The sequence below is a fragment of the Ceratotherium simum genome, chromosome 15 (assembly GCF_057802395.1).
Source record: "Ceratotherium simum simum isolate JZ-2026a chromosome 15, ASM5780239v1, whole genome shotgun sequence".
Lineage (NCBI taxonomy): Eukaryota > Metazoa > Chordata > Mammalia > Perissodactyla > Rhinocerotidae > Ceratotherium > Ceratotherium simum.
This window is the reverse complement of record NC_141914.1, coordinates 27,983,071-28,009,324: the sequence shown is the minus strand read 5'-3', so window position 1 is coordinate 28,009,324 and position 26,254 is coordinate 27,983,071. Positions and strand designations below refer to the sequence as shown.

The 26,254-nt window shown below is 49.7% G+C and overlaps 1 protein-coding gene across 3 annotated transcripts; it reads right to left on the bottom strand.

The window, feature by feature from the left end:
- Positions 1 to 302: 302 nt before the first annotated feature.
- Positions 303 to 14,240, bottom strand: LOC147915151 (palmitoyltransferase ZDHHC19-like). 3 transcript variants are annotated; one of them, XM_087439797.1, is made up of 9 exons: positions 13,763 to 14,240; positions 9,004 to 9,125; positions 8,331 to 8,470; positions 7,732 to 7,904; positions 7,232 to 7,337; positions 1,733 to 1,818; positions 1,186 to 1,390; positions 737 to 770; positions 497 to 559 (listed from the first exon to the last, which is right to left on the bottom strand). In XM_087439797.1, the coding sequence occupies exons 1-8, from the start codon at positions 13,957 to 13,959 to the stop codon at positions 753 to 755; spliced, it is 1,047 nt and encodes a 348-aa protein (XP_087295923.1). In that variant the 5' UTR covers positions 13,960 to 14,240; the 3' UTR covers positions 497 to 559; positions 737 to 752. The 3 variants fall into 3 exon arrangements, with proteins under 3 accessions (XP_087295922.1, XP_087295924.1, XP_087295923.1); XM_087439796.1 differs by lacking the exon at positions 737 to 770 and having other exon boundaries at positions 303 to 559; XM_087439798.1 differs by lacking the exons at positions 737 to 770; positions 13,763 to 14,240 and adding an exon at positions 9,472 to 9,833 and having other exon boundaries at positions 303 to 559.
- Positions 14,241 to 26,254: the final 12,014 nt, after the last annotated feature.

The following is a 26,254-nucleotide window of genomic DNA, read 5'->3' as shown; positions in this document are numbered from 1 at the left end:
TGTGCTGCCACGCTGGAGCTGGCCAGGCTGGGCGAATTCCCAAGCAGCGCGCGCCCCCTGCAGTCAGACAGGGTGGCCGCAGGGCAGAGGCCAGGACTTGTCTAGGCGGACATCCAGGCACTGCTGGGTTTTCTCTTCCATCATCTCCACTCCTTGCTTTGGTTGTTATGGTTTCCCCGTTTGAAGGATGAGAGAAATGTTCAGTGTCTTGCACAAGATCGCAGAGCCAGCCAGTATTGAACCCTGGCTGCCCCCGCCCCGGGTCTTTATCTCAGCCCCTAGAGGCCCCCTCACCACCCCACTCCCTTGATCCCAACACACAGTGCAGCAGGGCAGCTGTAGGAGGCAGGCAAAGGGTATTTAATGGGCTTTCAGGGGTCTCGGCAGTCCGCCGGGGACTGGGCAAGGATAGGGCTCAGAGAGCCTCCACGTGGGGCTCAGGAAGTGAGGCTCAGGTGCCGGGTCTCCTGGCATCTCCGGGTGCAAATGGGTGAGAGGCAGATCGAGCCTCCTCTGGGGCCTGAGCGGCAGGGGCCACACTGCGCCGGCCGGCGTGGATCTAAACACAGAGTGGAGGAGGTCAGCTCTCCAAAGGTGCCGGCCCCACACCGCATGACCCACCAGCTCGGGAGCAAGAAACTGTCCAAGGTGCCACCCCCACAGGCTGAGCCAAGGGAGTGGGCAGGCACCACAGAACTTCACTGCAGGGGCCCTGCGGGCGGGTATTGTGAATTACCTTCCCGGCAGCAGTCCTAAAGCTCCACTGCCACCTGTTTCAAACATTGAGCTTCAGGTTAAAAGTTGCCTGTAAATAAATGAATCCGCCCCCCAAAATGATTGCCCACTGGCCTAGTCTCAGTCCTCATTCATGGTTAAGGAAACTGAGGCCCAGAAAGGGTAAGGGACTGGCCCAAGGCCAGCCAGCAAGTGAGTGGTGTGGTCTCTTCCCTTTGTTTCTCCAGGGGCCCCTGGTTTAGTCTGCAGGCCTGCGACTCTACTTTCAACGCTCCGCTGGCCTATGATCCGCCGCCCTCGAGCTCGGAGTGTTCCAGCTTCAGCACCAGCGAAACATGGAGGGGGGCTTTCCCTAAACCTGTACAATCTTCAGATGCCCTTTCCCAACACGACGGGCGCCTGCACATGTGTGGGCACAAACACACACACACCCACACACACGCCCCTTACCTCCTGGAGGGCTGCAGCCTCACCACTCCCTGGGGGATCCTGCCCTGCTTGGTACAGATCCAGAGGTTGGACCTGGCGGCCAGACCCCAGCCCAGGGAGGGCTTCGGGAATGGGCATGGAGGGGCACGTCGGGAAGTGCAGGTTGCGGGTGGGCACCCAGTCAGGCCCCACCACTCTCTGCAGCCCGACAGCTTCGGCCATGTACCTGGAGAGCAACAAGCCAGATGCAGGTGGTCGTGACCCTCCTTGCCTGGTGCCCCTCATCTTAGGGAGGACAAGGCCCAGCGCTCGTCACCACGGGGAGCTGGGGCCTGTCTCATCCAGGCTGCAATGCCCTCTACCCCATTTCTTGGGGCAAGAACCCACAGAGACAAGGAAGTGGGGCCTCCAAATGCTCCCACAAGGCCCTGGGGAAAACCCCAAATCAATAGGAAGAGTGAGCGGAAGGACCTGGGAGCTCTGCTAAGGGGCCGGGCGAGAAGACCCAGCTTCACCCCACCCCACCAGCCCCAGGGCCACCACTCAGGCCTCTGGTTTGCAAACTCACTTGGGTCCCAGCGCTGCACAAAGTGTCCAATACCAGTTTTTGGCACAGCCAAGGTCGAAAGGGTTGTGTCCATGTCGGTATTGGTACTGGAGGGGGCGAGGGTGGGAAGAGGAGCTCAGATCCAGCAGGACTGGGCAGGCCGCCCCCACTGCCCTCCCTGAGCCGGTCAGCTCAGCCCAGGGCTGCAGCAAGACTCCAAGGGCGGGGAAGCCGCAAGGGTCAGCCAAGGCCTCCCCCAACCCACTTCCGAGGAGCTCTCTCCACGCAACCCCTGGCCCCGCACCCCCAACTCCTGCGGCCTCAGGGATCCCTCCACCACCTGGTACCCCCTTTGGCAGCATCCTCCCCCTCCATGTCTCCTTTGGCCACACACATCCTCCTGCTGCCTCCTTCCAAACATGCTTTCAGATCTGCCTTGTTCTATTAAGCTGCTGCAAAGACAGCTCCACACCCCGCTCCCCCTACTTCTCTGCTTTCCCACCTCTCATTACTTCCAAACTTGTGCCTTCACTGAATTTCACTATCTAGAAGGGCAGTGCTTTCGGGCCCAGTCATATTCCCTCACCAAACTCACATGGCCCCGGAAATCGGGGTTCAAAGTCCTGAGCACCTAGTGCAGTAAAGGTCAAGCCGAAAGTCCAAGTCCTCTCCTGGACACACTTGACCCAGCTCTCGTCCTCCCCGCCCTCCACCCACCAGCCTCATCCCCTCCTCCTCCCCAGCGCAGGCCGACTCTCACCCCGACTTCAAGAGCCCTAGCTACAAAGTGCTGGTCACGACCGAAAGGGGCCCAGGAGCACATCCGCCCACCACCAGCTCTCCTGTGTCCCACGCCCCTGTCACAAAGACATTGATCTTCAACACGATTCTCCACCAAAATGAACCACAACCCCAGCAGGACAGCTGAGCCCTGGGGGAGGAAAAGTCAAGACAGCTCCAGAATGTCCCATTGTGGCCAAAACCAACACCAACCATTGGTGAGATTTTGAGTTCTGCGTCCTTTAGGGTGTTTAAAGCATTTAAGGGAAACTAAAAGGTTAAAAGACTTTGATTAAATTTACATTCAAAATTTCAAATTTAGAGAAATATATTTTCATTCACGAGATGTATATGGAGCATAGGAAAATGCTGATTGTTCAGTGCTTCAAGGAATGATAGCTGTTGAAAGAATTTGTAAGAACTGACTAATACAGTAGAGCACCGTGCTCCCCCACATGGCTCCTCTCAGCTGGGAACGGAAGCCAGCAGCTCTGAGCTTCCCACACTGTCCCCTCTCACTGGCTCCAGACCCGGGTCTCCTGCTCCCATTGCGAGTCTCCAACGCCCTCACCCTCCACAGGCCCAGACCAAAGTGGGCGTCTTCTAGTCCCGTCTCCTGCCCAACTCCCTGCTGCCCTGCTTCCTCTGCTCTCTCTGTTCTTCCCCAGGGTTTATGGCATCAGGCTTCTCTCTCTCTCTCTCTCTCTCTCTCTCTCTCTTTCTTTCTCTTCCTCCCAAAGCCGCATGCATTCCTTTGTCTGCAGGTTCACTCGTTTGCTCATAAATATTTTGAGGCTTCAACAATGTTCCGGGCACTGCGCTGGGGACAGAGGACACACCATGAACAACAAAGCCAGTCGTAACTTTCAGGGTGGAGAGGGCAGCTGGGGGTGGCAGAGCAGCAGGGAGAGGGCATCAGCGAGAAGAGCAGGCAGCCTAGGGCAAGACTCCACGGTGCAGGCCGAGGAGCATCAGCCAGGAGAGCAGAGGGAGCGGGACCCCGAGAGCCTGGGGCAGGGCCATGGCAGCTGCGTTCCGTTCCACATGGGGCTGTGTGCGGCCAGGAAAGATCAGTCTGAGGACTGCCCGCTGGCTGTGGCCTCGTGGAGAGCGCAGCATCACCGTGACAGTGAGGACAGAGGCTGAAGTGGGATGAGGAAGGTGAAGAACGATGCTAGTGAGCACAGCCAACTCTGTCAGAAACTCCGGCTGTGCCGAGGGGAGAGTATGACAGTTGGAGTGGAGGCCTGTGACGTTAACGGAGATTGGCTTTGTTTGTAAGATGAGAGAGACATGAAGACGTGGCAATGATGATGCCAAGGAACGGTAATAATAACAACAACAAAGTCTAGGACACTTACTTGTACCAGCCATTGTGCTATGTGTCTTACACATATTGACCCATGCGGCCTCCTTTTACCGATGGGGAAAATGAGGCACCAGGTGGCCAACAGTACACCGAAGAGCTCCATGCTGGCCTGTTGTGGAGCTGGGAAGTGAATTTACATGGTCTGGCTCCAGAGCTCTTACTATGAACCACTAAGCAAGTGGCCCAGCAGAAGCTGCGGTCAGGGGATGCAGGCGGGAAGGGAACGAAGTGGAGGTGTGTGAAGGATGCCTGAAATGGGATCTGCAGGTGACGGGAAAGAGCCCTGCCTGGTGAATCACAGAGTGCAGACCCCAGTCGGGCTTCTTAAGGTGGAGACCCCGGACTGGGAGAGCCCCATGCTGAGCAGTGCAGGGGGGGCAGGGGTTAGGTCCCGACGCGAGGCTGAAGAACCATAGGATGTGGGAAGGGACAGTGCTGCCCAAGAGAGGCTGAAATGATGGACTGAGGATGGAGAGAGAAGGCATGCAGACCACAGGGGGCTGATGAGGAAGGGATGAGCAGAGGCGTCACAGGGGAGCTGTGAACCAAATACGGGGAGCAGCGATGGAGTGGTGATGGGAAGGATGGGAGGAGGTGGGCACAGAGGGCTCCTCTGTCCTTTCAGCTGCCTCGGTGTCTCCAGCCCCTCCCTCATCACTGTGGCCCACTACAGTCTTCCTAAAAAAGCCTTTCCTCAAGTCCCTGTCCTGCTGAAGGAAACCCACGGCAAGGATCTCCACTTTTACCACTCCACCTGCCACTGTAGCGGAGGGCCGAGACAGTGCAGGAAGACAAGAAAAAGAAACAAAGCCAGACACGTTGGAAAGGGAGAAATGAAACTGTCCTTATTCACAGATGACATGAATTTTGAGGTAGAATCAACAAAAAGGTTACTAGAACTTATAAGTCAATCTAGAAAACTTCCAAGATCCGAGACAAACATACAAAAGTCCACTGTATTTTCTAACAATAATAAGCAAATGTAAATTCAATTTTGCAAAAAATTTATAAGAACACAGAAAACAAGGAAATACTTAGAAAACATCTAACACAAGGTATGCAAGCTGTATATGCTGAAAACTACACAACACTAAGGAAAGACATCAAAGAAGACCTGAATATGGAGAGCTATCCCATTTCGTGGATTAAAAGATCAATACCGTTAAAAAGTCCATTTTCCAAAGCGGTCTATAGGTTCAATGCAATGCAAGTGAAAATCTCAGCAAACTTAGTTCTAGCAATTGACAAGCTGATTCTTAATTGATATGGAAAATCAAAGGAACTAGGATAGTCACAAGAACTCTGAAAAAAAGAACAAAGTTGGAGCTCTCACATTGTGTCATTTCAAGACTTCATAGAAAGCTACCAGTGAAGATAGTGTGGTAGTGGTAAAAAAAGAGACAGTTCAGAAATACACCCACATCTATATAGTCAATTGATTTTTGAGGAATGTGCAAAGGCAACTCAACAGAAAAAGGACTGTCTTTTCAACAAATGCTCTTGGAACAACCCACACGCAAAACTATAAGTCTTGACTCATACCCTGCTTCATATCCAAAATTTAACCCAAAATGAATAGGAGGCCTAAAGAGAAAACCTAAAACTATAAAACTTCTAGAAGAAAACATAGGAGAAAATCTTGGTGACCTCGGTTTAGGCAAAGATTTCTTAATTACAACACCAAAACACAAGCCATTGAAGACAAAACTGAAAATGCACTTGATCCAAATTTAACACTTCTGATCTTGGACAAACACTGGCAAGAAAAGAGGGCCACAGGCTGGGAAAAGACTGCAAAACACACAGCTGAATCCAGCAGATAGGAAGAACTCTTTAAATTTAATACTAAGAAAACAACATAATTTTTTGAATGGGCAAACGATTGGAACAGACATTTAATCAAAGATATACAGATGGCAAATAAGAACATGAAAAGATGCTCAACAGCATTAGTCACTAGGAAGATGCAAATTCAAACCACAATCAGATACCACTACACGTTTCTTAGACGAGCTACAACGGAAAGTCAGAAAACAAAAAAAGGTGACAATGCCAAATGTTAATGAGGATGCAGAAGCAACTGGATTTCCCATGCATTGCTTTTGGGAATGCAAAAGGGTACAGCCATTTTGGAAGACAATTTGGCACTTTCTTATCAAGTTAAACATTCAGTTACTGTATAACCCAGCAATGCCACTCTTAAGAAGTGACCCAAAGAAATGAAAACTTATCTTCCCATGCCTGTACACGAATGTTTATAGCCACTTTCTTTATGATCACCAAAACCCAGAAACAACTCAAATATCCTTCAGTTGGCAAATGGATAAGTAAGCTGTGGTACATCCATATGAGGGAATAGTACAGAGCAAGAGAAAGGAGGAAAGAACTCCTACGGGCAGCAACGTGGAGGAATCTCAAACGCATTATGCTAAGTGCAAGACACCAGACTCAAAAGGCTAGGATTTATCCACACGAGACTCTGGCCAAGGAAAGACAAGAGGGATAGAAGACAAATCAGTGGTTGCCAGGGGCAACAAGTATGGGGAGAAACCGACTACAAAAGGGGCTTCAGAGAATTGTGGGGGGTGATGGAACTTTTCTAAATCTTAATTATGGAGGTGGTTGCAGAACTGGATGCATTTGTCAAAACTCCTATAACTGGGCACTAAAAATGGGTGAATTTTACTCCATGTTGAAAAAAAGAAAACCTGTCCTGGCTTCCAGGTTTCCACCGCACCAAGAGAAGGCTCCAGCTGACTTTCGTGCCTTTTCCATCTGGCCCGAGCCCAGCAGTCCATTTGATTTCCCATCCACTTTCTGCTCCAATTACAACTGTCTCCTCAGCATCCTCAACATTCCACAAACTTTCCGGCTTCCCTGCCTTTTTGCAAGCTCTGCCCCTCACCTGCAATGCCCTTCGCTCTGCCTTCTGCCCCCAAACCCTCTACACCGCGGTCCTCTCTGAACTCTCCATTCCCTCTGAGTCTGCGCTGCACAGCACAGGGCAGGCCCCTCTCTCAATGTGCACGGGCGTCGGGCGGGAGTTTCTCTGACTTCAGCTTCCTTATCAACAGGAGCGCAGGATGGGGCCTTGCTCACCTCCATGCCCGGCCTTCAAAATAATGGACGCGTGGCCTAGCACTCACTAGGCCCTGGACGCAGTGCACCTGGGAGGGAGAGGGACCCCCGAGCCCCTAGAGGAGGTGAGATCTGAGCTGAATCTGGGCCTCAAGGCCTCACGAGGCACCTTCAAGGGAGGTCAGGCCATGAGGACCAGGGCGGGGGAGAAAGGGCGGAAAGTGTGGAGGGCCTGAAGGCCCAAGGTGACTGCCCAGAGACCGCTGTCGTGGCGCCCCCAGAGACCCGCGTACCTTGTCCTCGTAGGAGCGCTGGGCGGTGCTCACCGACCTGGCCTTCATCAGCAGAAGCACCAAGAGAGGCACCAGGAAGCCGGCGGCGGGGACCACTACGACGATGCTGCCCACGAGCTAAGGAGCTGCGCCCCCAATGGTCCTCCCGGGCCCGGCCCCTCACCGCGACTCCGGCCCTGACAGACCCGCGCACGACCAGCCAGTCCATCCTCTCCCCACCCACCAACCCCTGGTAAACCTCACCCCACCCTGCCGACCTGGTCTCCGTGCCACCCTCAGCGTCCTCCATCCAAGACCCGGCTAGATTGCCCACTCAGCGCAGTGCCTCTTAGCCCCACCCATCACCCAGACCCCACCACCCTCCCCTTGTCCAGAGTGGTCCTCCCCAGGGGGTTTCTCTCTAACCCCGCCCACCACTCGCCGGCCGCCGGGACCCCGCCCTTCGGCTGTCCCCGCCCTGCCCACTGCTCCCCAAGTGGACCCTGCAGCCTGGCGGATACGCGATGACCTTGTCAATGGAGAAGGGCAGGTGGCTGGTGCGCAGGAGGAAGACCATGCAGGTGACAAGCATGGAGCCCAAGTACAAGCACAGGCACAGGAGGAGCAGGATGAACAAGCCCAAGTTCCGGTGACCTATGCAGTTGTTCACCCACCTGCAGTGGTGGTCGAAGTCCTGAGCGAGAGGGAGAGGGGGCAGCGTTCCGGACACCAGAAGAGGACAGGTCAAGCTCCCCGGGCCAGGCCTACAGCCAGCCGTGGGGCCCTTGGGCATCTAGTGTCAGCCAGCCCTGGGGTAGGACAGGGGTGCCTTTCCTCCCCCTGGCCTGACCAGGCTCAGCATAGATGTGGATGCTCCTGGGCGTGTCAGCACCTGGGTCGGCGGGGGCCAGCCTCCCAGGACAGGTGCAGGCAGGGAGGCAGTGAGCTGCATGAGTGACCAAGAGTGGCTGGGAGTTACTGCCACCCTGGGCCTTAGCAGTCCGGGAAGTGGTTTGAGGCCTGCTGCTGGTCCCCTGTGCAAGTGGGCCTCCTGGTCCCAGGCAGGTGCAGAGCGGGTGGGGGTGTGGGCCAGAAGGGGGTAGATGAGAGGGGCGCTCACCTCCACACAGATGTTGCACCAGGGGCAGTGGTAGGTCCGCGGCGGGCGGTGGAAGCCGCACTGTGGGCACCACTGCAGGCGGAAGGCTATGTGCTTCGCCCAAACCACAGGCACCGTCCTGGGGCACTGTTCGTTGGAGCCTGGCATGGGAAGAGGATTGGGCAGCAGCAGGAGCCCCTCATCACACTGCTGCCGCCGGGGTGAGCGCCGCCCCGCAGCATCACTGGGCTCAGGCAAGGAGGTGTGCAGGGGAATCCTAGTCCGCACTGAGGAAGCTGACCAAACTCAGAGAGGCTGGCAGTCCAAGGGAAGGTAGACTTCCAGCCAGAGGAGTTCTGTGAGAACACAGGCCTTTGGAACTGTCATTGATGTAAGGAGTGTGTGCAGTGGGAAGGAAGAAGACACAACTGAGTGGTTGCCAAGAGCTGGCTTCTCTTCCCAGCCTGCCCTGGCCTTGCCTCCAAGGCAATTGGAAAGCCTCCAGAATGCTGTCGTACTGCATCTCGGTGGCTTGGGAATGAAGCAACAGAAGCAGGGCCCAAGTGAAGGGGATGTGGGGTGACGGGGTCTTGAGGCCCGAGGAGGGGACAAGGGAGGAGCACTTTAGGAATCATCCCTGCATGCAGGACCCTTTAGGGTGCTACCTCCTTCTCCCCGGGGCCCGAGAGCTCACCTTGGTGCAAGATACCAGGGTCGGAGATGTTTAGAAACATGAGAATGCCGAAGGTGAGGACGAAGAGTGGTCCTGTGAGCATGGGAAAGGCCCACTCCCCATTCTGGGCCAGCCATCTGCAACTGAGACCAGAGCAGGACTCAGCGCTGATCCTGGAGTCCCAAAGCTCCCCGCGGGACTCACTCCACCTGGTCGGGACTCACAGACCTCAAAGCCTGCTCTAAATAGCCAGGGCAGTGACAGACCCAGAGAGGCTCCACCAAATGTCACCCAATACTCCTAGCCACCAACAGCTCCCAAAGTCACCAAGCACTCTATGCCTCTGTGCCTTTGCACATTGGTTCCCACTGGCTAGACTATCCTCCCTTCCCTGACGCCTCTTCTGCACTTCCCCTGTCCGGACTCTCATGATCTGTCTTCCTTTCTGACTCTCTGTAAGAAACCTGCCGGCTTGTGTGGGAGACTCACGGGAAACCAAAGAAGAGTCCGCTGACAGCGACCAGCAGGACTCCACTGAAGGCAGCGAGCAGGCTCGGGACGAGCCAGGGAATTGGGACCTGAGGCGGGGGATGGCGCCCCTCCGTGAGGGGCGTGCCATCCTCCCAGAGCCGCATGGCCGGACCTCTGGTGCCCACAGGCTCCCTCCCTGATACTGGCTCCGAGAGCCCTATGTTCCCAGCGAACGCTGAGGCCATAGTGAGCTCAGAAGCCACAGCCCAGGGTGGAAGGCAAGAAGTCCCAGTGTGACATCACAGAGGACGAGGAGAATGTGGACTAGGGGCTCTGCAGCCTGTGACTGTCACTTCCCACAGCAACCACCCCACCCCCACCCGTGCTGGGGACTGAGAGGTCCTGCCCCTGTGAGCTTGGCTTGCACACCACATGAGATTACACAAACACATGGGGAGAAGGAGGGGATTCCAATCACCCTCTCAGGCAAAGTGCCAATAGAAGCCAACAGTGCTCATTGCTCATCTGTCTGCAGTTTTTCCTTTGGACTCTTTTAAAATTATACTTTGGGGGAGGGGGCAGCAAAATAATTTCTGCAGGCTTCCTCATTTCCAGGCTTTTCATGACACAATTCTGGTCGATGAGATATAAGTGGATGTGTGTTCAGGGTTTCTAGAACAGCTTTTGCCTTCCTGATAAAGGGGGAAAGGACACAGTTGGCACAGCTCTGTTCCTTCTTCCTGTCTTGAACCTAGATGTGCTGGCCCGGGGGGCCCCTTTGACCCGTTAGCCAGCCCCTCAACAAGCTACACAGACAACATGTGAGGACCTTGTTGAGTCACTGCCCCAGCCTTGACTCCTTCCCCCTGAGCTGCGTATTATTTGAGAAAATAACTGGCTTCTCTCTTACGTGCAGCTGACAGTTGTCATTCGTTTTAGCCACTGAGCGTCTGAACCCCTCTGTGTTTGGAAGATTCCCCCAACTGGGACCCAGGGGCCACCAATGAGCCTCAGAGCTGCTACCACCAACCGCCTGGGGAGTCTTGGCCGACAGGCAGCCGCCGCACTCATTTTCAGAGCTCCTGCGTGTTGAACTGTGGTGGCCATTTTGGAGGTCACTTCAATTTCAACAGTGATTGTATTACTCTTGGACATGGGCAAAATATGTATTTCCAAGGTTCCTGCTTTGCTTTAAAAGCTTAGGCTCATAGTGAATGGGAGTAATTGAACTAGAACATTCTGAGAAAGTTAATTTGATTAAAAACAGAGAGCAGGGGACGGTCCTGTGGCGTAGTGGTTAAGTTCGACGTGCTCTGCTTCGTCGGCCCAGGCTTCGCGGGTTCGGATGCCGTGCACAGACCCACACCGCCTGTCAGCCTGACTGTGGTGTCGACCCACATGCAAAAGAGAGGAAGATTGGCACAGTTCTTCGCCCAGGGCTAATCTTCCTTTTTGCTTCCTTAAGCAAAAAAAAAGAGGCAGATCGGCAGTGGATGTCAGCTCAGTGTGAATCTTCCTCAGAACAAAAAGAAGACAGCACAAGTTCCTCATCAACTCACAATGATTGTTACTTTTAGTTTCTTGTCTACAGAAATGTTATGTTTCTTCCTGATGTTCAAATTAAGAGGTTGAAATCAATGTAGAAGAATATTGTCTTATAATTTGCTTGATAAAATTATATTTTAAAAACTAAAGTTTAAAACTTTAGAATTTTCATTTGTCAGAATTTTGTATAACTCTATATTTCTATGCACATTTAAAATACCTACATACGGAGAGATAGTAAAAACTTTTAAAGGTATATGTATAACAGAGAGAAAGAATTGGTAGCCTGCAAGAGAAATGACCTTTGAATAACAGTCTGTTGTCAACACGATACAGTAAAAAGTCCTTATTTGCTTTCTGCCTATTCCACCCAGTGGTAGACAGTCATTATCTCAGCGAAAACCTAAGTGAGTCATCTGAATGGGGTCTATTCACGGACATGCTTTTTTGCTGTTTTGAGACATGTTATGACCATAGACAATTCTAAACAAATTAGGAGAATGATAGGAGAGTCCTCACTTCTAACAAAAACTGAAAATGCTGAATGTTAGTTATGGTACCTTCTGCTATGCCATGTAAAGGGCTGTTAGTCTGATGAATAATACGGCCCGCACTATGACCCTTACTTATCCTCAGGCACCTGGACTCATATAGAGCAACAGCTCTCTGATGTTGCTGTTTTCTGACGCTGAGCTCCAAATTCAGAAGAACAAAATTGACCTTGTGTCTTTTTGGCTGCTAGGTACACCACAGGCTGGCTCCACCATCTCAGAACCCATGACACGGCACTCTCAAGCATCAAAGAATGTGAAAAACATAGAGATAGAACGAGCGTGCTCCATATTTTCTTCGTGTGCTCAATGACATTCTAAGCACTGCCTTACTTATTGGGCCCACATTGTGGGGTAAACTGATAAATTAGAAAGATGATTTCATGTCGGTTTCCTATTGGTAAAGTGTTATCAATGTGAATAAGTTTTCACTAATTTGGATCCTCTTGCAGAGTCAGGAAGAGCACATTTGAAGTCAAGTGCACGGCCCAACACAGAGACTGTCAACAAACTGGCCTCTAGGAATATATATATATATGTTTTTGGAGAGGAAGATCAGCCCTGTGCTAACATCTGCCAATCCTCCTTTTTTAAATTTTATTTATTTTTTTGCTGAGGAAGACTGGCCCTGGACCCACATCCGTGCCTGACTCCCTCCACTTTATATGGGACGCCGCCACAGCACGGCTTGCCAAGCGGTGCGTCGGTGCGTGCCCGGGATCCGAACCGGCGAACCCTGGGCCGCCGCAGCAGAGCGCACGCACTCGACCGCTTGTGCCACCGGGCCGGCCCCATAAGAATATTTTATTCCTTGGTTTACAACACTTATGTCAATTGGCAGCCATTGTGGCACACGCTTTACATAACAGATTCCTCAGTGTTTTCACTGCCCATTAATCCATTTTCTCCTCAGATTAATTACCAGTTAAGTCTTCATGGAACCATTACAGGGACCCATGCACTTATGTACCTCACCCCCATAGAGACTGCACTCTCCTCCATCTGATAATGTTGGCCTCTGTAAGAAGTTGCCCTGCCTTGTCATCAACACGTGCTTTCTCTGCTCCCTTCATTTTTGCCTGAAGGTCCCTGCCAGAAGCTACTGGCCAGAGATTAGGTCTTCTGGAAGAAAATCAGAGAAGTGCAGCCTGAGAGAGGGATACAGGGAACAGCTCCATGCTTACAGCCTTCCTAGAAGAAGCTGATGTGCCCACCAGAGCACACACCGGGGGGATCTGACACTCGGGACTCCAGGACTCCAGGGTCCAGCAACAGATGACTTGAGGAACACAGATTGTTGAGCCTGGGTTGACACAATGAGAATTCACAACATATGACTGAGTAACGCCCATGAGGGAAATCTGACGGTGCCTATTTGTTTCAGAATTTGTGGCTTCTTGTTTCGGAATTCTGTGGACCAGTTTTACTGTTTTCTTCTCTGATGAGCATACAATAAGGTCCCTTTTTATACTTTGTGTTCCGTCTCCAAACCCTGAATTTCACAGGCTATGACCATGACTATGACAATGGTCAAACTTAGCTGACTATTGCTGTTTAATTTAAATCTTTCCTTCATTGACATATTCATCCAAAATATATGGAAAGAACGATCCTTTTTGAAAGAGCAAAAATACTTCTTCACCTGGGCCCACCTATCGGAATCCGGGCACGGATGATAAGGCTTCCTCCACACTATCACGGTGAGGCTGAATATGGAAAGCTGTGAGTTACAGCTGAGAATTACAAGCTAATTAATTCTCAGGAAAACTTTACAATCATGCCCTAATAAGTGGAATCCAGGGGAGTGCTTTTACACAAATTGAAGCTTGGGACTATTCCAGCTGCCCTGTGAACCTTCTGGGAAACATTTAAACTGTGATGTGTAGAGAACTCCACTTGTTAGTGTCATGATAACTCTACAGGAACTTGAACATACATTTACACACAGACGCTCCGGAGGCTGCTTAGATACACACAGTGCCTTTACTGAGTCCCTGTATTGATCACGGCAATGTCATTATTGTCAAAGTTTCCATAAGAACTAGTTCTCTTACCTAATTGAATACATCAAATCTGTTATCATGCCCATGACTGAAATGTCACTTCTAAAAACAAATTTCATTTAATTAGCGATGACCAGCCCACAATGAGGGAACGAGAACTATACTTTATAAGTAGAAACATGCTACAAATCCCTCCCAGAAAAATGGTACCTGTCCACTGGCTTTATAGACGGCACGTCAGGAACATTGGACAGTGTGGGGCTCTCAGAGAACACCTGGAGGTTTCTCACTACATGCCTGTAGCGACTGGCAGCAAAACCTGGAGGAGAAAGCACACTTGATCTCGACCTTGGAATACACAAGAAGATAGGTTCAGCAAAAAAATATATCTGGAATTGGGGAAGCATCTAAGTGACTCTCCAGGCAGAGTTTAATTCTCTAGTCTTAGGGTCTTACAGCTCTTGATCTCTGGCCAGAAATCAAGGAGGTCTTTGGGTGTCTTTTACTTACACCTCTTCCTATTTTACATAAACAAAACAGCCCAAACAGAACACGACATGCACAAGTTGAAAGCCCAGGTCCTCCCAGCACATGAGCTGCCACCGCTGCCCTGGTCGCTGTGAGGTTTCCTTTCGATATCATTGCCTAAGGGAGGAAACAGGCATAAACAAACAATATCAATGTGTGTAAAAATATAGCTGCTAATTGTGATTATGTATGTCTTCTAAAGATTAATTTACATTCATGATAATTTCTAATTATTCCTAATTTCCACTTCCTATAAGAAATGTAAAGAGGTAACATGTTCAATTAATGATATTGACAAAACAATACAAAACAAAATACCACAGCTGAGATGGAACTTGAAATACTAGCTCAGTGAAAAAGAGGTATTGGAAAAAGTTGTGTGAAAACCCGGTCCGGGACATTTTGCTCTGTGATAAATCGCTAGCTGCTCCTGGGGAACAACTAGTGTGCTTGATCAAATCTGGTAGATTTTAATCAGATTAAGATTTCTTCTACGCAGTTACCAAGAGGACTCCAGCCAACCGTCAATCAGAGGTCACATTGTCTTGAACAAGACATTTATTTGACCCTTTCCTTCTTTTTCTTTCATTCTTTTCTTTCTTTCATTTCCTTCCTCTCTCTCTCTTTCTCTCTCATTCTCTCTTCCTTTCTTCCTATTAATGTCTTTGAGAGAACTCTTCGAATTGGACTGCTTAGACTCCTCTGTCCTTGCAGCAAGTTTCAAACCAAACTTGCACGCATGCTGGTAGCCCATTTGTAGAAAAAGTTGTACTGTTGTACTGTCTACAATAATTAGACACCACAACCTCCTGGTTTTCCTCCTCCTTTATTTGCTGCTCTACCTGAGTCTCCTTTGCTGATGCTCCCTCCTCTCTGACCTCTAAATATTAGGAGCATCCTGTGCTCTTCTCCATCTCTCTACTTCACTTCCTAGACCATCTCATGTGGTCCATAGCTTAACTACTCTCCATCTGCTTTCAGTTCCCAAATTCTAGTATCTCCAGCCCCTGTCCTCTCCCCTGAACTCCAGACTCATCCTTCCACCTGCTCAGACGACATCTGCACTTGGTGTCTAACAGGCATCTCACATTTCACCTTTCCAGACTGAATCCCTGGATTCCTTCCTCCAGAAACCTACTCCTCCCCTCAGTGCTGTAATGTCCCAGGAATTAGGACCATCATTCACCCTCCTGTTCAGATCAAACCCTTAGAGTCATCTGACTCCTGTCTCTATCTCATATCCCACCTCCAGTCCATCAGCTCGACATTCAAAACAAAATCTCATGAGTCCAAGCCATCACCTTCTCTTGCTTGCATATTGCAATACCTTCCTAAGTGACCCGTGCCTCTTCCTCCCTTGACCCTTAATAGATTCTGCTGCAAATAGTAGCCAGTGCTCCTTATAAAGCTTAGATCATGGCCTCTGCTCAGAAGCCTCCAATTGCTTCCCGGCTCACTCACGGTAAAGTCGGCACTCCTTACTGTGGCCTTCAGGCCCTCCCTCATCTGGCCCCACTCACTTCCTGACCTCATTCCTAACTGAGTGTTAGGAATGCTCACTCCATGCCAACAGGCACACAGCATTCTCCGCTACAAATATTCACAGAGCTGGCTCCCTCACTGCACGGTGTTCTTTGTTCAAGGGGTGCCGTCTGCCATTAACCACATGCCTGCATCTCCTATGATACCCTTAGAATAGATTCCTAACTGTTGGATTTGGGTCAATGAATGTGAACATTTGAAACTTCTTTTGCATAGTTTGCAAGATGCTTTCCTGAAAGTTTGCACACGTTTATACTACCATTGTGAGCATACCCATGCCATAAGACTAAGATTATAATTAAATATTAACATAAAATAATTTCACCAGGTTTATAGATGACAAATGATATGCTGATCTTTTCATTCATATCTCCTTAAATTACTTACGAAATTAAATATTTTTATACACCTGTAGGTCATTTTGTTATAGTTGTTTTGTTAATTGCCCTTTTATATCTTTTACCACTCACAGTTCAAGTTTATATCTTGGGGTATTTTTCTTTTCTTTATGTGGTAAATAAACATAACATAAAATTTACCATTTTAACCATTTTTAAATGAGCAGTTCTGTGCCATTACGTTCATTCACATTGCTATGTGACAATCACTACTATTCATTCCAGAACTTTTCATCATTCCAAACAGAAACTCTGTACCCATTAAATAATGACTCCTCATTCTCCACTACCTCCAGCCCCTGATAAGCACTGTTCTGCTTTCTGACTCTATGAATTTGACTACTCTAGGTACCTCATACAAGTGCAATCATAGGATATCTGTCTTTTTGCGTATGGTTTATTCCACTTAGCATAATGTCCTCAAGATTCGTCTCTGACATTTAGCAGTCCTGAAAGTTGGTATGTTGTAGCATGTATCAGAACTTCCTTCCTTTTCAAGGCCCAATAATATTTCGTTGTATGCATATGCCATATTTGCTTTATCCATTCATCTGTTGTTGCACATTTAGGTCCTTTCCACCTTCTGGCGATCGTGAGTAAAGCTGCTATGAACAAGAGGGTAGAAATATCTATTCAAGTCCCTGCTTTCAATTCTTTGGGGTACATAGCCAGAAGTGGAAGATCTGGATCGTATGGTAATTCTATGTTTAATTTTTTGAGGAACGGCCATATGATTTTCCACAGTAGCTGCACTGTTTTACATTCTTGTCAGCAATGCGCAAGGGTTCCAATTTCTTCACATCCTTGCTAACACTTTCTGTTTTCTTCTGTTGCTGTTTTATAACATCTATCCTAATGGGTATCAAGTGGTATCTCATTGTGCTTTTGATGGAAGTGTTGGGTTTTTATTTCTGATTTACAGGAGCTCCTTTCTTTAAAACTTTTGGCACTGTTTATTGCAAATATATTTCTGGTTTTTTGTTTGACTTTTAATTCTGTGTGCAATTTTGAATATCAGGTTTTGTTGTTTTTCTGTAATCAAATCTATTGACATTTCCTTAGCATCATCTTACTTTTCTTCTAAGTCTTTGCCTCTCCTTCTCTCTGATAAATATTTACCTATACTTCTTATTTTCTTTGTCATTTAAATCTTTAATCTATCTGACATTCAGGTAGTGGTAAGACATAAGGTAAAGGTCTAATCGTGTATGTCACTCATGTCATCACAGTAAATTGTTCCAGCATCATTTATCAAGTAAGCTTTCCTTTTCCTCTTACAACAGTTACTAAGTTCTTCATATATGCTAAGATCTGTGGGTGGCCCTGTGAGGTGCCTCCCAGACCCCAGTCCTGGAAGGCAGAATCTATCCCCCAGCTGCTGGAAGACAGCCTCTGCTTTGAGGGTAACCTCCTCGAAGAAAATTACCTCACCCAAGGTCCCGCCTCCTTCAGGGGCAGTTTGTTTGCATCCAGGGACTGGTCAACAGGAGAGTTTCAAGGCCCAGCCACTTTGCCCCAGTGCAGGACAATCCTGAAGGGCCATCCCAGCCCCCATGTGACCTCTGGGCTACCTCAGGCTTTTGTGGGGCCCTTACCACAGATGGACTTCTCCCTCTGCTCAGGCCCGCTTCCTTCCCTTCCCTTCCCTTCCCTTCCACAGGTGTTGATCCCAAAATCATTGCCTAATAAACATTCTGCAGGCTACTCTTTAGAATCTGTTTGGGGACTTCTCTTTCATTAATTTACTGAAATTAGCACCATGTATTTCGGTGTTTGTAGTTGTAGAATTCAGGGGGCTTTTTGCGTTCTTAGTTGTCAACCTCTGAATCCCTAAAGTTAGCATGTTACGTAGTAAACAAAAACACCAGAACGCAAAAATATTCACTCATGAACAAGAAATGAGGCCCCACCCAAACATCACCTTTCACTCAAAAGTAGCATCTTCATTTCCCATCTCAACTGCAATGTAAAACAATGCCAAGTGCAGGTGTAACGAAAACTTACTGCAAAGTGAAATTTAAAATCTTGCAAAAGAAGCAGAATTTAATGATGTTTATAGAAGTGATATTAGAATACCACTGAAGTCACCCAAACGGCCATGAACCGATAAGGAGCTAGTCTAAAACAGCTAAACATTGAAGAAGGGACAACATGGTAGGCTCTTCAGAAAAGAATGGCCTATAGCTTCCCTGGTAAATTCTCAACACATTAAAGAATGAACACTCATCCTTCTCAAATTCTTCCGAAAAACAGAAGAAGGAAGACTTTATCCAATTCATTCTAGCAAGTCAGTATCCCCATAACACCAAAGCCAGATGAAGACATCACACACATACAAACTACAGACCAGTATCCTTCATGGATATAGATGCAAAAACCCTCAACAAAATACTGGAGAACTGAAACCGGGGCATATTAAAGGATTACACACCAGGATCAAGTAAGATTTAGCCCAGGAACGCAAGAGTGGTTCAACACACAAAAGTCAATCAACGTACTACACCATATTAACAGAGTGCAGGGAAAACACAGCATGATCATCTCAATGGCGAATAAGCATTTGGCAAAATCCAACACCCCTCTGTGATGAAGACGCTCACACACCAGGGATAGAAGGGAACTTCTTCAACCCCATAATGGGCATTGATGAAAACCCCACAGCTAACATTGTACTTGATGGGGAAGGACTGAAAGCTTTCCCCGTAAGATCAGGAACAAGGCAAGTGTGCTTGCTTTTGCCATTTCCATTTAACACTGTGCTGCAAGTTCTAGCCAGAGCAGTTAGGCAAGAAAAACAAACAAAAGCATCCACACTGGAAAGGAAGAAGTAAAACTATATCCATTTGCAGATGACATGATCTTGTATATAGAAAACCCTAATCAATACACACACACCCACACCCACCCACCCACCCACACACACACACACACACACACAGAGCTAACAAATGAGCTCAGTGAAGTAGCAGCATTATTCATAGTAGCCAAAAACAGGGAAACAACTCACATGTCCATTAGATGATGAGTAGATAAAACAAAATATGACATATCCGTATGACAGACTATTATTCAGCCATGAGAAGGAATGAAGTACTGATACATACTGTGACATGAATAAACCTTGAAAACATGCTCAATGAAAGAAGTCAGATGCAAATGGCCACATATTGTATGATTCTCTTTAGATGTACCATCCACAAGAGACAAAACCGTACAGACAGCAAGTAGATTAACGGTTGCCAGGGGATGGGAGGAAGGAGGAATTGGGAAGTATGAGGCTTCTTTTTGGGATGATGGAAAGATTCTGCAATTAGATTAATGGAGATAGTTGTACAACACTACAAATACGCTAAAAACCTCTGATTTATGCACTTTAAAAAAAGAAAATGCTGAATTTTATGTTATGTGAATTTTATCTCTATACGAATTTGTTGAAAAGAGAGAGCATGGCTTTTAAACATCAAATGATTGAGGAGTCCTGGGGAAAACACGGTGAATCTCAGGTTTCTTTTGCGTATTTTTATCTGTCAAAAATGACCCTTACGCTGAGAAGGCCAAACTGAAGGGATAGGTGTCATATCACGTTATCATACAATGTTGTGAGGGAAATTAAGGCAAAAACATGAAACGAAGGAAGCTGTGTTCTTCTTGGCTCTAAAAATCAGTGTTTGAGAGGTAGCAGTCCAAAACTGTCAAGAGAAGAATTGATTGGCTGGTCCAGCTCGTCCTCTCTTGCCACAGCTGAGCTATGAATTGGCTGGCCTTGAGTCAGGGCATCGCCCTGGACTAGTCACGGGTCACCCTGCACAGAAGATAGCCGCTGAGGGACTTTGGGTGGGTCAGAAGTACCCCGTCACAGCTAAAGTCCTCCCCCTCACCAACACCCTGCCATTCCTCCCGCCATCCTCAGCCATCTTGAGAATTCGCCAGTCTCCCCTGGACCTCAGAGCCCCTACAACCCAGCTGTGGGAGCACTGAGTGTCAGCCCAGCCGCCTCCCTTCCCGACTCCCTCCTGCTCTTCAACTCCCCTCTCTTGCCTCCCCCACCCCCAACTCTGTTCTGAAGAAGTTTTGGAGAACATCCTCAGCACCCTGTTATCGGCTCTGGAGAAGGCTAGGGTTCAGGGCTTTGGCCAATTAAGCTCAAGGCCTCTGACTGGCTAGAGATGAACGACCCAGGGAGCGCTCTGTGCACATAGTTTGAGGCAGCTGAGTCAGCCTGTGTCTTTGTCAGGGCTGCCAAGGTGATGGACCCTCTGGGGCTCAGTGCCCTTGTTTCTTTGTTGTGCCTTTATCCCCACCGCAGGCGATAATGGGGCCCCTGAGACTCCTGGTTCCCTGCACTGTCCTGTCCCCAGTATGTACTTTAGGAAGAGGCTGAGAGAGGGAGAGGATTCTGTTGACCCTGGGGAGATACTTGGAGGTGTTCGCGGACAGGACGAGGGAGTCCTCTTGGCACCACAGCAGTAACTGCTTCCTCTGATCGCATCTACTCCCCAGCCAGGGCAAGAGCCGCCTCTGCTTTCCCAGAATTCACTCTCTTGACCCTCTATGAGTCCTTTCCTTACCATCACAAATCTTCACCCTAACCTCAACAGAGCCCCTATAGCAGGTCCCTTCAGCTCTCTCCATACCTCCACGGCTTTCTATCCAATCTGATGTCATAACCTCTCTGAAACTCAGTTTCCTTAACTGGAAATTGGGAATAAAGATAGTATTTACCTGATAAGAGTGTTTATAAGATTGAAATGGGATCAGGAACATATTCTATTTCACACAGCACCTGGTGGTCCATAAAAGCTTAATACACATTAGCGGCTGCTGTTGCCGTGGTTTTACTGTTTTATAAGTCATGCAACCAATTCTAAGGAGCACTGAGTATGTGTGAGGCCCTGTGCCAGGAACCTAAGGTCACACTGTTTGGCCTCAGATAGGTCTAAATCTATTCTGAGAGAGAAGAGAAATCACCAGTCAATAAAATAGTTCATAAGCATATAATCGGCTTATAAAAATTGTCAGTTTTTCAAAATGTGTCAAAATGCTCAGAAATCTCACTCAGGACCTCTGCCTCTGAAATACAGCCTCCCTCGCATTTGCTGCAACCTTCGCTGCTGTGTGGCTGGATAAGCCCGTCATCTACATGTGGTGGGACGGGGCTTTGGACAACCCACAAAGGCCTCATCTGGCTTTTCCAGCTGGTCCTCCCTTCCACACGCCGGGCCAACAGCACCAACACAGCCTAGGCCTCAGCCCTGACTCTCCCATCACCAGGGCACCAGAGACTGAGCTCCGGACAGGTTCTGGGGGAGGGAGGGTTGCTGTCCAGGAGGTCTTGCAGGGAGGATTGAGAACTCTGTCCCTACCACTGCCCTAGAAGACGCCTTAGTGGGGGAAGTAGGATGGGGGTGGGCCAGGGGCAAGGGGTGGCCAAAGGCATTTGTGGGAGGGAGGCAGGAGGGACCACACCTAGGGACAGGGAGGAGTCAGGAGCCAGGGAACTCAGCCAGCAGACAGGATCCAATTCCTCCAGGGTGAACTCTGAGAGAGATTCTGGGAACTTGTGGGCACAGAAGGCTCCAAGAGGGAAAGAGCCAGAGGGGAAGACCGGCCACTCCACCTACCTGTGGCCTGAGTCCTCTGGGAAAGGGCAGTAGGCAACAGGGCCAGTGGGAGCCACCTCCCTCAGGGCCCCCTCCTGCCCACCCCTCCTTGCCCTTCAGTGCCTGCCTGGAGAGCTGGAGAGGGAGAGAAGATCACGCAGTCAGGCAGGACTCAGATAAAGCTGGACCCCAGGCGAGTGAGAGCACCAGGCCCTGAGCCAGTAGCCATTTGATAAGGAGCGGTGGCCCCTATGGCTCTGGCCTGTCCCTCCCTCCCTCCCAGGGCCCTTTGGCTCCCAGCACACAGCGTGAGACAGGACTGATAACGGTCTGGCTGTCCATGACGTCCCAAAGGGTGTTCCTGGAATAAGAATCCCGAGGAGCGCATCGTGAAAACACAGTCGGCAGAAACACAAGTTTTGTACAAGCTGTGGTCTATGACATCCTTTTGGAAATTAATAATGTAAATCAGATTAAAAGGTCCAGTATGCTCTGCAGGAAAGAAACACGTTCAACTTTGTTTAAGGCATTTCTTTTTTTTTTTTTTAAAGATTTTATTTATTTATTTTTTCCCCCCAAAGCCCCAGTAGATAGTTGTGTGTCACAGCTGCACATCCTTCTAGTTGCTGTATGTGGGACGCGGCCCCAGCATGGCCGGAGAAGCAGCGCGTCGGTGCGCGCCCGGGATCCGAACCCGGGTCGCCAGCAGTGGAGCGCGCTCACTTAACCACCAAGCCACGGGGCCGGCCCTAAGGCATTTCTTTTGTCTAAGGCAGATCTTTAGGCGATAGAACACTTTTGTCCCATCATATCTATTAAGATGATGCAGTCAAATACAGTGGGGGACAATCTTCTAAGAAGACAAATGAGTGTGATGGAGCGAGGGGTGGCAGGCTATGGGTGCTCAGGCCCTGCTCTCTCTCAGCTTCTGCGCTGTGGAGGTGCACACAGGAGCCTGTAGATGCTGCGACTACGAGAAAAGAGTCGAGTACCCAAGCCAGCACTCACAAGACACTGCATGCAGAAGCACTTCTGTACTGAACAGTCAGGACATGCCCATCCCCACCTTCATCGACTGAAACAACCCTTTAGGGCTGCATTTTATTGTCTATGTCACTCCACGCTCTCTCCCGTATCCATGTGAACACACACCAAGAGTGAGTGTGTGTAACGGTGAAGAAAACGGGCTTAGCGTCAGGACCCCTGGGTTTCCATCCAGCTCCTTCACTTCCAGGCTGTGACCCTGGGCAAGGTGCTTAACTCTCTCAGCCTAGTTGCCTGGAAAAGCCTATGCAATGGAAATGACAATAGCAATTGTCACGGGGTCATTTCTTTCATTCAAGAAATAGTCACAGACAGTTACTGCTCCAGGCAGTTGGATGGTGGAATGGAGAACAAGCCCCAAAGAGTCCCTGCCTTCGTGGAGCTTACACAATGGTGGGAGGACGGATGGTGGGGGCAACGTCACACAAGGCCGGGGGGAGGCTAGCTGAGCAGGGGCATTGAAGCAGAGAGCTCAGAGATGAGAAGGAGCCAGCCACACGCAGCTCAGGGAGAAAAGCTGAGCAGGCAGAAGCCACCTGGAAAGTCCTGGAGGTGGAAACAGCTCACATGGTTGCTGGGAGTCTGAAGGAGTGGTAGGGATATCGGAAACCTCAATCAACAGAGAAGAGCTGAGCTGCCCTGACTGAGTTTGGAGAACACAGGGTGTGCGAGAGGGTGAGGAATCAGTCGAGGAGACCTGGGGTCAGAGGCCAGGGGGGAACCAGGAGGACTGCGGTCTGGGAGTCAAGGGGAGGGAGCTTTTCACGGAGGGGGGAGCAGTCAAGGACAGCGAGGACTGGGAAAGGCTCGGCCTTGATGGCTCAGGAAAGGGTGGTTTCTGCTCTCAGCTCTCAGTGATCTGATGAGGATGAGAGCTGAGTAGGGCGTGGGGGGTGCCGGGCAAGGAAAGGCTTCCAGCAGTGACTCTCGCTCCTGACAATGGACATTGGCTTTTAGAAATCTACTGAATAAATTTCGGTTTCCAGCTATCTGGACTTTATCTTTTGTTTGTAATATTTTTTTTTTTTTTTTTTTTTTTGCTCATGAAGATTTGCCCTGAGCTACTGTCTGTTGACAATCTTCCTCTCTTTCCTTGAAGAAGATTCGCCCTGAGCTAACATCTGTTGCCAATCTTCCTGTATTTTGGATGTGGCTCACCACCACAGCACGCTCACTGACCAGTGGTGTAGGTTCCGCCTGGACTGAACGCGGGCCACCAAAGCAGAGTGCGCTGAACTTAACCACTGGCCCACCAGGCCAGCCCCCTGTATTTTTCTTAAAAGTAAACATTGCTACTGTAAAAATAAATTTGGTTCAGTAAACTGAATATGAAAATACCAAAGTAAAAGGAGAAAAATTCATATGTAATCCCACCCCTCAGAGGCAGGAACTATAAATATCATAGTATAATTCCCTTTTTCTTTTTTATTTTCAATTTATTTAGTTTAATTTCTTTTGCTGATAATGGGAGTGCTGATTCATTTTATTTATTTATTTATTTTGTTTATTTATTTTGGTGAGGAAGATTGGCCCTGAGCTAACATCTGTGCCAATCTTTCTTTGTTTTGCACATGGGATGCTGCAACAGCATGACTTGAAGAGCAAGGTGTATGTCTGCACCTGGGATCTGCAACCACGAACCCCGGCGACGAAAGCAGAGTGAGAGAGCTTAGCAACTAGTTCACAAGGCTGGCCCTTCCTTTCTCTATGCTTTTATTTAACATTTGTACAAATTCTACTCTACCTACAATTTTACATCCTGTATGTATTACCGGAACAGCATAGGAATTTTTTATATTATTATATATTTGGCAAAATGGGGCCTGGCCTTCCCAGCCTCCTGCAGAGCTGGGGCTCCAGCAGGCGCCACTCCTACACTCACCCCGTTCCATGCATATGCCCCTCCAGGCCTTGGCCCACGTTCCTGGATCCTCCTCCTATGAGGCCCAGGCCCAGACCACCCCAGGACTCCCATTTGGGAGTGGGCCTGAGAGCCTCTCCTCACTGCTGGGCTGCCTGGGCTCAGCTGTGCCCTCTGAACACACACAGACGGGAGACCCACACAGATTCGTGCGCCACATGCACACCTGGGCTCAGGGGCTCAAAAGGCCTCATGTCCCCCTCCCCTCGCCACGTAACCATGGACTGTGGCCTTCCCAGACAGAGGAGGCTGCTTCAGCTTCACTCAATAAATGCAGGCCCCAAGCAGTGTAAATGTGGCCAATGAAGTCATTGACGGCAAGGCCCAAACTGGGCTGCCTTTTTGAATGTCAATGAATACCCTGCACCCCTCCCCGGAACCGTTGGTTAACCCTGAGTTAAGCATGATGAGAGCTGAGAACAAGCCTGCACCCCAAGGGAGCTTGGGACTGGGGAGACGCTGGGACCAGGGCAAGGGGACACGATAGAGCTGGAGTCCCTGGGGTTAGGCGAGGCTGCCCAGGAGCTCAAAGAGCCAAGGCCAGAGCCGGGGGTGACGCAAGGCCCAGACACAGAGGGGCCCGAGGCCACCACAGTCAGGGTGGGAGGAAGAGGAAAGGGCAGCCTCTAGGGGATTCAGCCTGTAGGGCACTGAAGCCATGTCCTACATTGGAGGTCACCCGCCTCCTCAGGCTGTGCTGACACTCACCAAAGATGAGCTCCTGCCCCAGCACACAAGCTCGGGCGTGCACACACAGGCGCACACACCTCCACGGGCCCCGGGCTGTTCATCTGGCCCTTCAGCCACATCCTGCCTTCTCACCCTCACCATATCCCGATTTCCCCTGGAGACAAGGGGAGCAGGAAGCAGTGTGGCTGGTGCCCATCTTCCCCTCCTGAGACAGTAGTTTGGAAACGTCAGGGTGGCAGCATCACACCGGGCACTGGACAAAAATTCAGATTTAGATTCCCACCCACCCACACCCCGAGATTCTGAGTTCGTGGTCTGGGAGCCCAGGAATTCTGAGAACTTGCTTCTGAGAGGAACACAGGGTGGTCTGCTAGCTGTGTGATGGAGAAAATAATCATAATGGTACCGGCTGCATTCACTGTGTGCCTACTGTGTACCTGGTGTTTGCATGTACAACCTCATTTCATCCTCTGACCACCTGCCAGGAAGGTGCCGTTATTTCCCATTCCCAAGCTCACACACAGCACACTAGAGGACCCCAGTTTGACGTGGCTCCCTCCACCTCCCTCCACACACCCAAAGGTCTGCAGACTCACTGGGCCTAGAACCCCACCCTCAGAGACAGGATCAGAACCAGCATCTGAGTCTCCAACAGGAGGGAGTGACAAGGGTGAGACCCACTTGGAGGAAAGATGCAGGGTGGACTTTGATGGGGAACACCCCACTCCTCCACTTCCCTGTGATGAGGTCCTGGGAGGGTCCACTCCTAGCCTGAGGGTCAGCCCCAACCCACCCCAGAACCTCCTGTGCTGCCAGGCTGGACCTGGCCAGGCAGGGTGAATTCCCAAGCAGCCCGTGCCCCTGCAGTCAGACAGGGTGGCCGCAGGGCAGAGGCCAGGACTTGGCTAGGCTGACAGCCAGGCATTGTTGGGTTTCTCTTCCATCAACCCCAGTCCTCACTGTGGGTGTTATGGTTTCT

Excerpts from the sequence above, each read along its gene's own strand:
- LOC147915151 (XM_087439798.1), bottom strand. The coding sequence starts at position 9,698 with ATGGCCTCAGCGTTCGCTGGGAACATAGGGCTCTCGGAGCCAGTATCA. Across the intron at positions 1,391-1,732 it reads TGTGCAGCGCTGGGACCCAA|GTACATGGCCGAAGCTGTCG; the intron begins GTGAGTTTGCAA and ends GTTGCTCTCCAG. Across the intron at positions 560-1,185 it reads AGGCTGCAGCCCTCCAGGAG|ATCCACGCCGGCCGGCGCAG; the intron begins GTAAGGGGCGTG and ends CTCTGTGTTTAG.